The 13,011-nt window shown below is 40.9% G+C and overlaps 1 protein-coding gene across 1 annotated transcript in view; it reads left to right on the top strand.

The window, feature by feature from the left end:
- The window catches only part of sim2 (SIM bHLH transcription factor 2), a 92,201-nt gene that overhangs the window by 23,419 nt on the left and 55,771 nt on the right, over positions 1-13,011 (top strand). The window contains exons 2-4 of the mRNA XM_063049791.1: positions 1,815-1,897; positions 2,219-2,308; positions 8,329-8,437. Coding sequence (XP_062905861.1) covers positions 1,815-1,897; positions 2,219-2,308; positions 8,329-8,437 — 282 coding nt within the window. The remainder of the gene's footprint in view (positions 1-1,814; positions 1,898-2,218; positions 2,309-8,328; positions 8,438-13,011) is intronic.

Consider the following 13,011-nt stretch of genomic DNA (forward strand, 5'->3'; position numbering starts at 1 on the left):
TCACACAGCTGCAAGATTTTGACTCGGCGGCAACATTGCCGGGACGAGGTTGCGAGTGATTTCTGAGGAAACTTGCGGCTGACGGTGGTGTTGGCGTGTATCTGGGTGGTAGACATAGGAGAAGAATTAGACTATTCGGCCCATCCCTGCTCAATCTCATTCTTCTGTCCGAAACCTTGGCGCCCTTACCAATCAAAAATCTATCAGACTCGGTTTTAGATACACCCAATGACTTGGGCCCCATAGCCGTCTGTAGCCATGATTTCCACAGATTGGCAGCCCTCTGGCTAAAGAAGCCACGTCGTGGGTTATGGAGAGATAGAAAAATCCCCAGCGAGTTGCTGCAATACCACGGTGCGCGCCGCAGCCATGTTTGTTGGGAAAAGTGCATGTTTGGGTCTGGGGTTCTCACTCCCCAGATTTCACATAGGGAAATGCACGGGTCCAAATGCAATATATTATTTGCGTCTGGTTTTTACATACGGCCATTCCTATTTAACAACAATTTTATGCTCACTTCACACGTAAGTAATACAGCACGTATCGAATATTGTAAACTTCGTCCTGACGAAGGGTCTCGGCCCGAGACGTCGACTGTACCTCTTCCTAGAGATGCTGCCTGGCCTGCTGCGTTCACCAGCAACTTTTATGTGTGTTGCTATTACATTGCACAGCTACCAGCCCCGGAAAATATATGCACATATATACATCATATGGACCATCCGTCCATAACCATGGATAAATGTGCACTAAAATTATCATCAATTACACACTGTATGGATGAAAGAAAAAATGTAAGGCTATGTGGGAGGGAAGTGCGAGATTGGTCCTGGAGTAGGATGAAAGATCGCCACAAATAGCATAGGTCGAACGGTGTTGCTGTTCTATCATCATCATTAATGCCGTGTCTTATGACCATGATTATTCTTCGTATTTTTCCCCCTCAGAAGTGTTTGCCATTGTCTTCTTCTGAGCCGTGTCTATACTAGACGGGTGGCCCCAGCCATTATCAATACCCTTCAGAGATTGTCCGCCTGGCGTCAGTGGTCTCATAGCCGGGACTTATGATACGTGCCAGTTGCTCGTACGACCATCCACCACCCGCTCCCGTGGCTTCACGTGACCGTGATCGGAGAGCTAAGCAGGTGCTACACCTTGTCCAAGGGTGACCTGCATGGTAGTGGAGAGGAGTGCCTGATACCCCCTTTGCTAGAGACATACCCTCACCCCGCCACCAAACTGCTCCATATGCGTACAAAACAAAATTCTACAGTGATACACAAAGTACCCAAACTTGCAATGATATTTAGCCAAGCCAGTCGATTTCATATCAGCGTTGCAGTCTCAGTAGCAGCTTGGGTTCTCTATGCTGAATGTATGGAAAATACGGTGAACGAAACTAACATAGAAAATAATACGAATAATATAAAAAAGTGAGAGAAAAATCCCCAGAGTAATTTTTGCGCTTCAGTTTGATGGTTATGAACTGGCTTTGTCATAGATCGAGCCTCACATTGAAAGATAAAGTTTCTGTATATTATTGTTTCTTATTTATTTTAGTGTTTTATATATTTTTATTGGCACAATTTGTCTTCTATTGCAGATTGGTTGTCAGCCTTTATTTTTGCATAGTTTCCATAAATTATTTTGGTATTTCTTTATTTTCTTGTAAATGGCCTGCAAAAAATAAATCTCAAGGCAGGAATATGGTGACATATACATACTTGGATAATTTGCGATGACTGTGACTATCTACTGTTACTATTGAATGCGCTTAAACAGCTGCTGACACGCGATTATTATTTCTCAAACAGGTCTGGGAGATGCCTGGGGACAATCCAGTCGTGTAAGTCCCCTGGACAATATGGCTAGAGAATTAGGATCCCACTTGCTTCAGGTAACGGGACTTCTCAATGATCCTGACCTATTATAAAACGGTGCAGATCTGTAGGCAGTACAACAGGCCAGATATCCGAGTGGGGAGTATAATGGATAGGGGCAGATCACTTTCACCGTCTTCCATATATTTCCACAACACCTATCATTTAAAACGATCTATATACCCCTCTGAAAGTAAATAATTGATTTCTGCTCTGAAATATTTTGCATTGAACTATCATCACGTATTACCTATGGCGATCGCAGGAAGACATGTTATAGCCATGCTAAGTGTGTAGACTGACTGCCATTTTTCTCGTGAGTTCTTTGTGTCTTTCAGACTCTCGATGGCTTTGTTTTTGTGGTCGCATCCGATGGCAAGATCATGTACATTTCGGAAACTGCCTCTGTCCACTTAGGCTTGTCACAGGTAAGAAACTGACGGCGTGCATTTCGAGGCATTCATGTTTATCACTAGAGTTAATCTATTTGGTGACGACCTCCTCACAGAAAAATAGATAAATAAAATCTGCAATATAACCAGCAGATTGCAGAGTGTAAAGCGCTTCAGATAGCCAGCATTATATGCAGCCTCGAAGAACAGTCCGCTTGTAGATGTTGCACCAGAGAATTGAGCGGGTTGCTGCAAAACAAAAAGCAAAAGAAGTGATTGTGGAGATGATTGAGATGCTTAGTAAACCAAACAAAATGCTGGAGGACCTCAACAGGTCAGACAACATCTATGCAGCGGAATGAACAGTCAACGTTTCATCAGGCCTTCATCAGGACTGGCCTTTAATGGGATCCCAATTCTGGGAACTGAGAGTGAATATTAGAAATGCAAGGCTCATCAAAGCTTCCTGTTCAAGACGTATAGAATTGGGCGATTCGGCCCATCGAATCTGATCCGCCATTCCACTATGGCTGATTTATTTTCCCTTTCAACTCCACTCTTCCTCCTTCTCTCGGTAAGCTTCGACGCCCTTACTAATCAAAAAATGCTCTTCAAATTCAAATAATGCTCTTTCTGAAATTTCATACCCTCTTTCAAGTCGTACCTCCACGTTTCCTGGCATTGGTATTTCGTGCCCTTCATTTTTTCGCAAAGTGGAATGAATGCTGACTGAAAAAAATATTGACAACTTTATTTTATTTTAATGTAACTATTGATCCAAACGCCGGTCCGTAAAGAATCTGGACTAACTAAAGTTTGCACTACTTCTTTCATTGTGTGTGTGTGTATGTGTGTGTGTGTGCGTGTGTGTGTGTGTGTGTGTGTGTGTGTGTGTGTGTGTGTGTGTGTGTGTGTGTGTGTGTGTGTGTGTGTGTGTGTAGCTTAGTAATTTATAGGTTCTTTGTGTACTGCCGCAAAACAACAATTTCCACGACATATATCAGTGATATTAAACCTGATTCTGATTCAACTGTTGGAAATTTGAATTTTGGGCCACAAAATACGCAAGGCCAATTTTCTTAAATTTTTATAGAGCGAAATATGACCCATAGTTTCCCAAATTTCTCCGACATTGACGACGCATTGATGCGGAATTAGCTCAAGAATGCGCAGCTTTTAGCCAGATGTACTAATCCCTCAGCACTAATTTCTGCTGCCGTTTACATTCTGAATCTCACCCGATATTTTACAAACGGGGAAACTCGAGAGATTAGCCGAATCCCACAGTTGCATGCTGCAGTTCATTTTCAAGTATTTTTTACTTTAGTTTTCGTCGCTTCATTTTTAATGGGTTTTTTGAAAGATACCTAATCTGATCGGTTGACCCATTGAACAAAATAATTTGTCCACTAGGTGTTAAGCCGCGACCTGTCCAATCTTTATTTTGACCCCCAGGTTTTGAAATGAAGGATCAAAGTGTCTTTTTTACTTTTCACATGCTAATGTGATCTGCGGTTTAGATCCAAACCGAACCCTTTCTCAGCCCGTCTGGAAGAAATCTCACCGTCTCCGGCCAGATGGTTACACTTGCAACGTTTTCACTCAAGTATCCTTTCCCTCTGGTGCAAAGCAATGCTCCTTTTTAAAAAAATACCATTTACCTCTTGTTGCCAAGTTTCACGGTGTGTTTAAATACCGCACTTAATTTCCGATTTCGTTATTTTCACTATTTGGTTAATACTTGCAATGTCGTAAGATGCTGGCGGGGCCGCATTTGGAATATTGTGTCTATTTTGGTCACCCTGTTATAGGAAAAACTGTTCAGGGTGACCAAAGGAGACCAAAAAACATTAAAGATGGATGTTACCGGGACCCTTGGATTTGGGTTGTAGAGAAAAGTTGACTTTATTCACCGGATCATTCGTCCTGTCTGGCTGCATCATTGTGTGGTACCGGAGCTGCAAGGCATCGAACCGCAGCACCTTACAGAGGATATAAAAAGCTGCCGAGAGGATCACCAGGGTCTTCCTCACCCCTCTATCTAGCATTTACCAGGAGCATTGTAGACGAAGGTCCCGATGCTTGATTGAAGATCCTTACTATTCATCCCACAATCTTTTTGACCCACTGCCGTCACGAAGGGCGTACAGAAGTATCAGGACTAGGACTGCCTGGATGTATAGCAGCTTCTCCCTTCAGACCGTGAGGCTAATAGATACCCTGCCACCACCGAGGTCTTGTCACTAAAACAGCAGGCTGTTTACTGTAATGTTCACTGTTTACTCTTTATTCTGTGCCGTGCACTACACGACCTTTGAATGATTTTTTAATTAACTTATTTGTGGTAATCTTTCGTTTTATGTGCTGCGTGTAATATATGTTTTGTGGGCGCACTGTGGTCCGGAGGAAGGTTGTTTCGTTTGGTTGTGTATATGTACAGTCAGATTGTAATACACTTGAACTTGAACTTCAGATTCAAGTTCAACATTAATTTCTCGAACCGGGTCATTTCTCTTTCTTCCTCCTTCTCTCTTCTTCCATTCCCCAGTCTGGCTCCCCACTTATTCCTTCTCTTCACCTCACCTGCCCATCACCTCCCTTTGATGTCCATCTTCCTTCGTTTGCTCCCAAGATCCACTATCTTCTCCTATCAGATTCCGTCTTCTTCAAGCCCTTTACTTCTTCCACCTATCACCCTCCAGCTTCTCATTTTACCCTCCCCCCAACAAACATCTATCTTTCCCCTCACCAGGTCTTCCCTATCATCTGCCACCTTGGACTCCTTTCCTTCCCTCTGGCTTGTTCCCCTTTCCTTTCCAGTCCCGATGAAGAGACTTGGCCTGAAACGTTGAACCTTTATTCCTCTCCGTAGATGCTGCCTGACATGTTGAGTTCCTCCAGCCTTTTGTGTGTGTTGCTCTGGATTTCCAGCAACTGCAGAATCTCTTCTATGTACATTTATTGGAATAAAAGCAAGTGATGGAGATGACTCATAATCTGATTTAGTAGCGGGATGCTAAACACTGACTGCAATTGTATGAAGAAACTTAGACAAATTGTCAGAGCTAATTTCTTAAAGAAGCTCTAAAACCGAACAAAAAAACATCAAACGTGGGCGATATAGTAAATGACTCACATTATTGTCATCTTCACTATCTGTTGGGTAGGCACCTTTGCCAAGACAGGAATGTTCCTGTGAATCAAACTGGGATTCACAAATTATAATTCCCAAAACACAGTTACAAAGAACCCCATGCCTCGGATGGAGAGTTTTTATTCAATCAGTGTCAGAAATTTATGCACAATACTCAGAAACAAGGCATTGTGCACTTTACTTCACAACTAATATGTTGGCTTCCTGTAATCAAGAAATTAGAATTCTAAAATACAAAATAAAGATAACAATTTATTCAAACTTTCACCTCTGAAATCTGCAGAAAAATGTTAAGAGAAAAATTATGTTTCGAGAATATATTTAGACTTAATCACAAAATTGCTCATGATATCAACAATCTGGACTGATTCATATGTTTTAAATTGAAATGACCTCTCAAAAACTGAGCAAAGATCCTGTATGCGCCATTTCTAAGCAATGCCGAGAATCTGTACCCAAGGGCCCAGCTCTCTGCTGCAAGTAATTTGTTGTATTGTGCCAAGCTGTTCCTTGACCACCTGTTGAACCACAGTCAAATGTCAAATATGGTAATGCATTGCTACTTGAAAGAATTTGTAACTTTTATCTTCCTCTCAAAACTAATTTCAATACAAAATAAACTGTATATACCTAATTAACTGTGTATTTATCTCTCTCTATATAGCTATCTGTCAATCTATATCTATACATATGTCTGCATGTGTATGTATATATATGTGCGTGTGTGTGTGTGTGTGTGTGTGTGTGTGTGTGTACAGTACTGTGCAAAAGTCTCAGGCAGAGCTATATTTATGTGCCTATGACTTTTTCACTGTACTGTATATAATTTTAATAATCCTTTCAGAAGCTCCCAAAATGCTTTATAGTTAATAAAATACTTCTCTGATGTGTGTACACTGTTGTAATATAGGAATCATAGCAGAAATTTTGTGAAGAATGAGAGGAGTTCTTATAGAAACATATAAAATTATGAAAGGGATAGATAAGGTAGAGGCAGGAAAGTTGTTTCCACTGGTAGGTGAGACTAGGGCTAGGGGACATAGCCTTAAGATTCGGGGAGTAGATTTAGAATGGAGATTAGGAGGAACTGCTTTTCCTGGAGAGTGGTGAATCTGTGGAATTCTCTGCCCAATGAAGCAGTGGAGGCTACATCAGTGAATATATTTAGGACAAGGTTGGATAGATTTCTACACAGTAGGGGAATCAGGGATTATGGGAAAAAGGCAGGTAGGTCCATAATCAAATCAGCCATGATCTTATTGAATGGTGGAGCAGGTTCAACAGGCCAGATGGCCTACTCCTGCTCCTATTTCTTATATTATGTATTATCTTATGTCAAAGCTTGGTCACCCAAATAGCAATCAATTGATGACCAATACTCCATCTTAGAAACATGGACTGAAAACTAAGTATTGACGAAACACCAAGGATGACTCATTGGTTCTTTTTCAAAAATAGTGTCAGTGATATTTTTGTTACTCTCATTGAAGTCTCGATTTCCATCCAAAGGAGAGTATGCCAGAAGGTAAACCAATCCTTCAGTATTGCCTGGACTGCTGGTTTAGATATTTTGCTCAAAAATCCTAGAGGAATTTCAAGAAAGTTCAGAGGCTCATATAATCATGGTGTTCATTCAGATTACAAAACAGTTAGAATTTAACAGTCTCGCAGAAAAGGAGCATCTACCTAGAACTGGAGGTACACCACAGAAAGAGGACCTTCATGCTGACTGTCAACCAACTATTTACACTAACCCTACAGTAATGCTGTTTTTTTAAAAAAAATATATTCTCAGCTTCTCTCGGATTCTGACCCTCTACACACCAGGGACAATTTACAATGGCAATTAACCCACCAACCCACGTGCCTTTTGCATGAGAGAGAAAGTCAGAGTACTGAGAGGAAACCCTTAACCCTTCCACGTGGAGAACATGCAAACTCCACACTGACAGCGCCTGAGGTCAGAATTGAACCCAGGTCGCTGGCACTGCAAAGCAGTGGCTCTACTAACTGTACCGCCTGATGATTGACTGGGATTTCTAATATTTTACAATTGTCTCATAGATGTGCCTTTGTAGCTGTGATTGATTCAGACCTTAGTTTGTCAGGGATTTCAATTTTCCTCTGCCAGATTTTACTGAATACCATGATGGGTAGGTTACCGTTCAGAATCAGAATCACGCTTATTATCATTGACATACAGTACTGTAGAATGGTCTTAGGCACATATATATAGCTAAGATGCCTAAATTTTTGCTCAGTACTGTATATTGGTTAAAATGGAAATGTGGTTGAGAAACAGAAATAAGTACCTAGCTTTGTATTAGCTCTGAAGTGTTAAGTGTTATTTTGTAATGGGATGGACATAATGTACAGTACTGTGCAAAAGTATTAGTCCATCTAGCTATGTTTATGTGTCTAAGATTTTTGCACAGTACTATATGACATGAAATTTGATTTTTTGCTGCAGCAGTACAGGGCAACACATATAATTTCTACAGTACTGTGCAAAAGTCCTGGACACCCCAGCTATATTTACGTGTCTATGAAATTAGCGTGGCATAAGGTTTGTTGTTTTGTAGCAGGAGTACAGTGCTATACATAAAAATTACTCTAAGTTATCCTAAGAAATATTTTAAAAACGTGGTGCAAAATAGAGAGCAATATTCATTGGTTTATGGTCCGCTGAGAAATCCAATGGCAGAGGGGGAGAAACTGTTCCTAAAACATTGAATATGTGTCTTCAGACTCCTGTTAAGGTAGGTCAGCCTAGTGACAGTTAAGTGGCTTGGGTAATTCAAATGACTCAGCCACAAAGATTTTATTATATAAACAATTAAATAATGTGGTTGAGTCACAAAGATTGTGTGTAGCCAGCTCTGAATGTGCTTTTCTTTACCAGGTGGAGCTAACCGGGAACAGTATTTATGAATATATTCATCCCTCCGATCACGATGAGATGACTGCAGTCCTCACGGCTCACCAGTCTCTCCATCCTCACCTACTGCAAGGTACCACTTTCTCTGTACACCACATCTAATGGCCCAAACAGGCTAATGTCCAACATGTGGCTATTTGTTGCTATCATACCTCAAGCCAATTTCTCCAAGAATCTTTTGTAAATACCACAAAGAAGAAAACAAGCAAGCTGCTGTTTCTAAACACAAGAGATTCTGAAAATGCTGGAAATTTAGATTAATATGCACAAGATATTGAAAGGACTCAGCAGGTCAGACAGCATCTATGGAAATGGATAAACAGTCAGCATTTCAGGCTGAGATCCATCATCAGGACTGCTTCCTTCTTTTTCATTTCCAGACTCTTGCACCTTCTTAGCTCTTTTCCTTACCTGCCAATCATTGCCCCCTGGTGCCCCTCCTCCTTCCCTTCCTCCCATGGTTCACTTTCCTCTCCTACCTATCAGATTCCTTCTTCTCCAGCCATTTACCTTTTCCACCTATCACCTCCCAGCTTCCTACTTCATCTCAGTTCCCCGCCCACCTTTCACCTTTTAGCTATCCTCCTTCCCATCACATCCATCTTTTTATTCTGGTGTCTTCCCTCTTCCTTCCCAGTCCTGATGGAGGATCTCAGACTGAAACATTAACTGTTCATTCATTTCCATGGATGCTGCCTTTCATGCTGAGTTCCTCTGGCACTTTGTGTGTGTTAAGCTAGTATTTATGTTGTTACCAATCATCACCTTAATCAGAATTTTACAGAACTTTCATTTATTGAGCATCATCTTGTAACTCAGTTGCCACACCTTCAGAACAGTATGACAAAATGTTCATTATTTTCTTCAAGGTGTCGTATTTGACCATAAGACCATAAGGCATAAGAGTAGAATTGGGCCATTTGGCCCATTGGGTCTGCTCTACCATTCCATCATGGCCGATTTATTATCTCTCTCAATCCCTTTCTCCCTGTAATCTTTGATGCCCTGACTAATCAAGTTTATCAATTTCCGCTTTAAATATACTCAATGATTTGGCCTCCACAGCCATCTGTGCAATGAATCCCACAGTTTCACTGACCTCTGGTTAAAGAAATTCTTCCTCATCTCTGTTCTAAATGGACATTCCTCTATTCTGAGTCTGTTCTCTCTGGTCCTAGACTCACCCACTAGAAGTTATTAAAATAAATCAACTTGGCATAATCAGTAATTGTAGAATCTCTTGCGTTTATGGTTTAATCAGTAATTTTCTTGAGTCTTTCAAGCTTTCTTGAGTCTGAGTCAGTAAATCACTCACGGGGATTGATATGGACAGGCTTTCCAGCGCAGTTAACAGAGAATGCTACCTTCTTTGAACTGCCCAGTAGGTGCTGGAGTAAATAAAAGCTGATCCAGGTGGCTATCAAAGGCCTTGTGATAACATTCAAAACAATTCTCCTTATGGTTCACTCAAAATAATTCTTTCAACCACAGATTATCTTTGTCTATTGGATTTTTGGATCTGTCAAACAGGCAATGTGTAGATAGAACAAAGCTCAGTTCAAATAATTGTCCATGTGACGTTTTGGAACCTGTCTATGAAAGATCATGAAGCAGTATAATTCTCTTTCATTCCCCTGTCGGAAGCTGCTGTTAAATGCCATCTCCAATCTGAATCAGGAAGATAATGGTGAGACACACTTAGCAAATGACTTTCTAGGTCATTTCAAAAGTTAGGGACTAATCACAGTTCTTTGGGACTAGAGTCACATATAGGTCAAACTGGCTAATGAGGGAAGATTTCCTCTCCCTAAGGACTATAATGAACCAGATGGATTTTGCAATAAGCCACCAGTGCATGCCTGATATACAGTTGTTTTTTTCCAGTTTAGGATTATTTAATTAATTCATATTTACCAGATGTTGCATTACCAGGCCCTCAGATTACTAGGTTAGTTGTTAGACTACTGTTCAAAATTGGTCATAATTGTAAATCTTTTCTTTTGCAGTTAGGTAATGCACTTCAGTCATTTGCAAAGTGCTATCTATTTTTTAATATAAGATCTGTACAGTTGTGGTGAGGCAAAATCTTACTGATATATTCACATAGTGCACTTCAGAGATGTGGGGAAAGTTCTTAGAACAACACACAACAAAGTTGCTGCTGAACGCAGCAGGCCAGGCAGCATCTCTAGGAAGAGGTACAGTCGACATTTCAGGCCGAGACCCTTCTAACTGAAGGAGGAGCTCTTCCTTCAGTTAGTCCTGACGAAGGGTCTCAGCCCGAAATGTCAACTATAACTCTTCCTAGAGATGCTGCCTGGCCTGCTGCGTTCAGCAGCAACTTTGATGTGTGTTGATTGAATTTCCAGCATCTGCAGAATTGCTGGTGTTTAGGAAGTTCTTAGAGCTGGGTTCAAACCTTGCCCAGACTAAGGGAACATGTCTTGGAGTGATTTGAAATGGAACACAAGTCTACAATCTACTCTTTGTGATTTAACACTAATTGACATCAAACTTCACTGTGTTCTGAAAGACATCAAAATGTTTCCTTAATTTTTTTCTTATTCTTTTTGCCTATTAATGAATAATCTTTATGTGGGCTCAGTAGCCAGAGAAGGCATGTCAGAGAAACCAAGACATATTGTTGGAGATGTGTCACAGGGAAGTTTTGGCACTTGACTTGATGCATTTGATCCTGTCAATGTTAAACATTGGCCTTATTATGAGGATATGCTGTCATTGGAGCAAGTTCCTTTAAATGGAAATGTTTTTGCACAACGTCCAATGGAAAAATAGCAACTCTTTTTTTCCCCAAATTTCTGCCAATGGGATGAAGGGAGCCGCTGAGACTTGGATAGAATGACATTTGTCAGCCATGGTCGACTATTGATAAAGGGATTACTGATGGGTTAAGATGCGGGAAAGTCCGTGCTTCTGAAGAGATGGATCGGAGCCGTTTTAAGAAGAGCAAACCTGAAGACTGATGAAGTAAAGGAAAATAGAACAGACGTAAAAACTGCAAACACTTGTTGTTTGTTTAAGATCTTAATCAGAAGAATGCAGCCACTAGATTTTGATTCACGTTAGTTGTATTTGAACCAATATAGGAAAGGACTATCTCATTTTCCTTCTGCGTCTTTTTGCTGAGGCACTGAGAGTATTTGCCAGGAATTAATTCTTCTGCCTTCTGAAGTGAGTGAGAGTTAACGGCAGGCAGTACTGCCAGTTATGACATTGATAACTTCCACTGGCAATGCATTCTGTCTCCATAGCTATTGATTGAGCTATAGAAAACTATAAGGAGTACAAAGATGTGACTTGATAGCAGTGTACAAACTGATAAGAGGCGTGGATCGAGTGGACAGCCAGAGACATTTTCCCAGGGTAGAAGTGACTAATATGAGGGGCATAATTTTAAGGTGATTGATTGGAGGAGAGTAGAGGGGAATGTCAGAGCTAAATTTTTCACACAGAGAGAGGTAGATGCACGGATATGTTGCAAGGGTAGAGACAGATATATTAGGGTCATCTAAGTGTCTCTTACATAGGCACATGGATGAAAATAAATGGAAGCTTATGCAGGAAGGTATGGTTAGGTTGATCATAGAATAGTATAGAAGTTTGGTACAACTTCATGGGCCGAATGGCCTGTACTGTTCTACGTTCTAAATCTGGAAGACTGCAGTATTATTTCCCCCATTAGAGATAGATAAAATGAGAAAGCATAGGTTTAGAGTAGGGGGAAGAGATTTAGAGAGAACATAAGTGGTGGCAATGTAGTGGTTAGCATTACAGTTTACAGTGCCAGCAGCTTAGTTCAATCCCCACTGATGTCTCTAAGGAGTTTGAATGTTCTCCCTATGACCACATGAGTTTCCTTCCATTTTCCAAAGGCACGTGGGTTAGTAGGCTAATTGGTCGCATAGGTGTAACTGGGCAGCACAGGAAAGGCCTGTTACTATGCTGTTCCCTTAAATAAATAACTAAATAAAATTGACCTGAAGAACGCACTGTCAGAGGGAGTTGTTGATGCTGGGTCACTGACAGCACTTAACAAGAGCCCATGTGAACACTTGAATACTAAGTGCTAGGGTGGACCAAGCACCTCTAACTTCTAGATTTGGTATGTCGTCTGAAACTTTACCATCTTCGATAGATGTGCGGTGGAGAGTATATTGACTGAGTTGCACCGTGGCCAGGTATGAGAATGTCTATGCCCTTGAACAGAAAAACCTACAAAAAGTTAGCCGAGTCCACATGGGAATGCAAATAACTATTTGAAAGATCTTTGTGCCTAGTCTTTATCATCTATTAACAGACCTACTTTCACTGTTCTCTTTATCAATGGTGTCACCACAAAATACCATTTTAGAGCAGCAGATGGTTTTACAAACTTTCTCCCTCAGTTTCTCTCCCATATTCTATCACAACATCTGCCAGGAGTACTCTGTCAATGGAGAGCATCTGTGGCGAGAAGTACACAATGTTAACTCCTTCATCAAAGGGGTTAAAATAGAGATAAAACTGGGTTTCAGATGGGGAGAAAGAGCAGCAAGAACAAGGCACATTAACACACAGAGAAAGATAGAGAGGAAAGAATATTTCAGATCCCTTTCTTCCATTCTCAGCGGCTACCCTGGTTTTCAT

Source organism: Mobula hypostoma, chromosome 6, assembly GCF_963921235.1.
Source record: "Mobula hypostoma chromosome 6, sMobHyp1.1, whole genome shotgun sequence".
NCBI classification, from domain to species: domain Eukaryota; kingdom Metazoa; phylum Chordata; class Chondrichthyes; order Myliobatiformes; family Myliobatidae; genus Mobula; species Mobula hypostoma.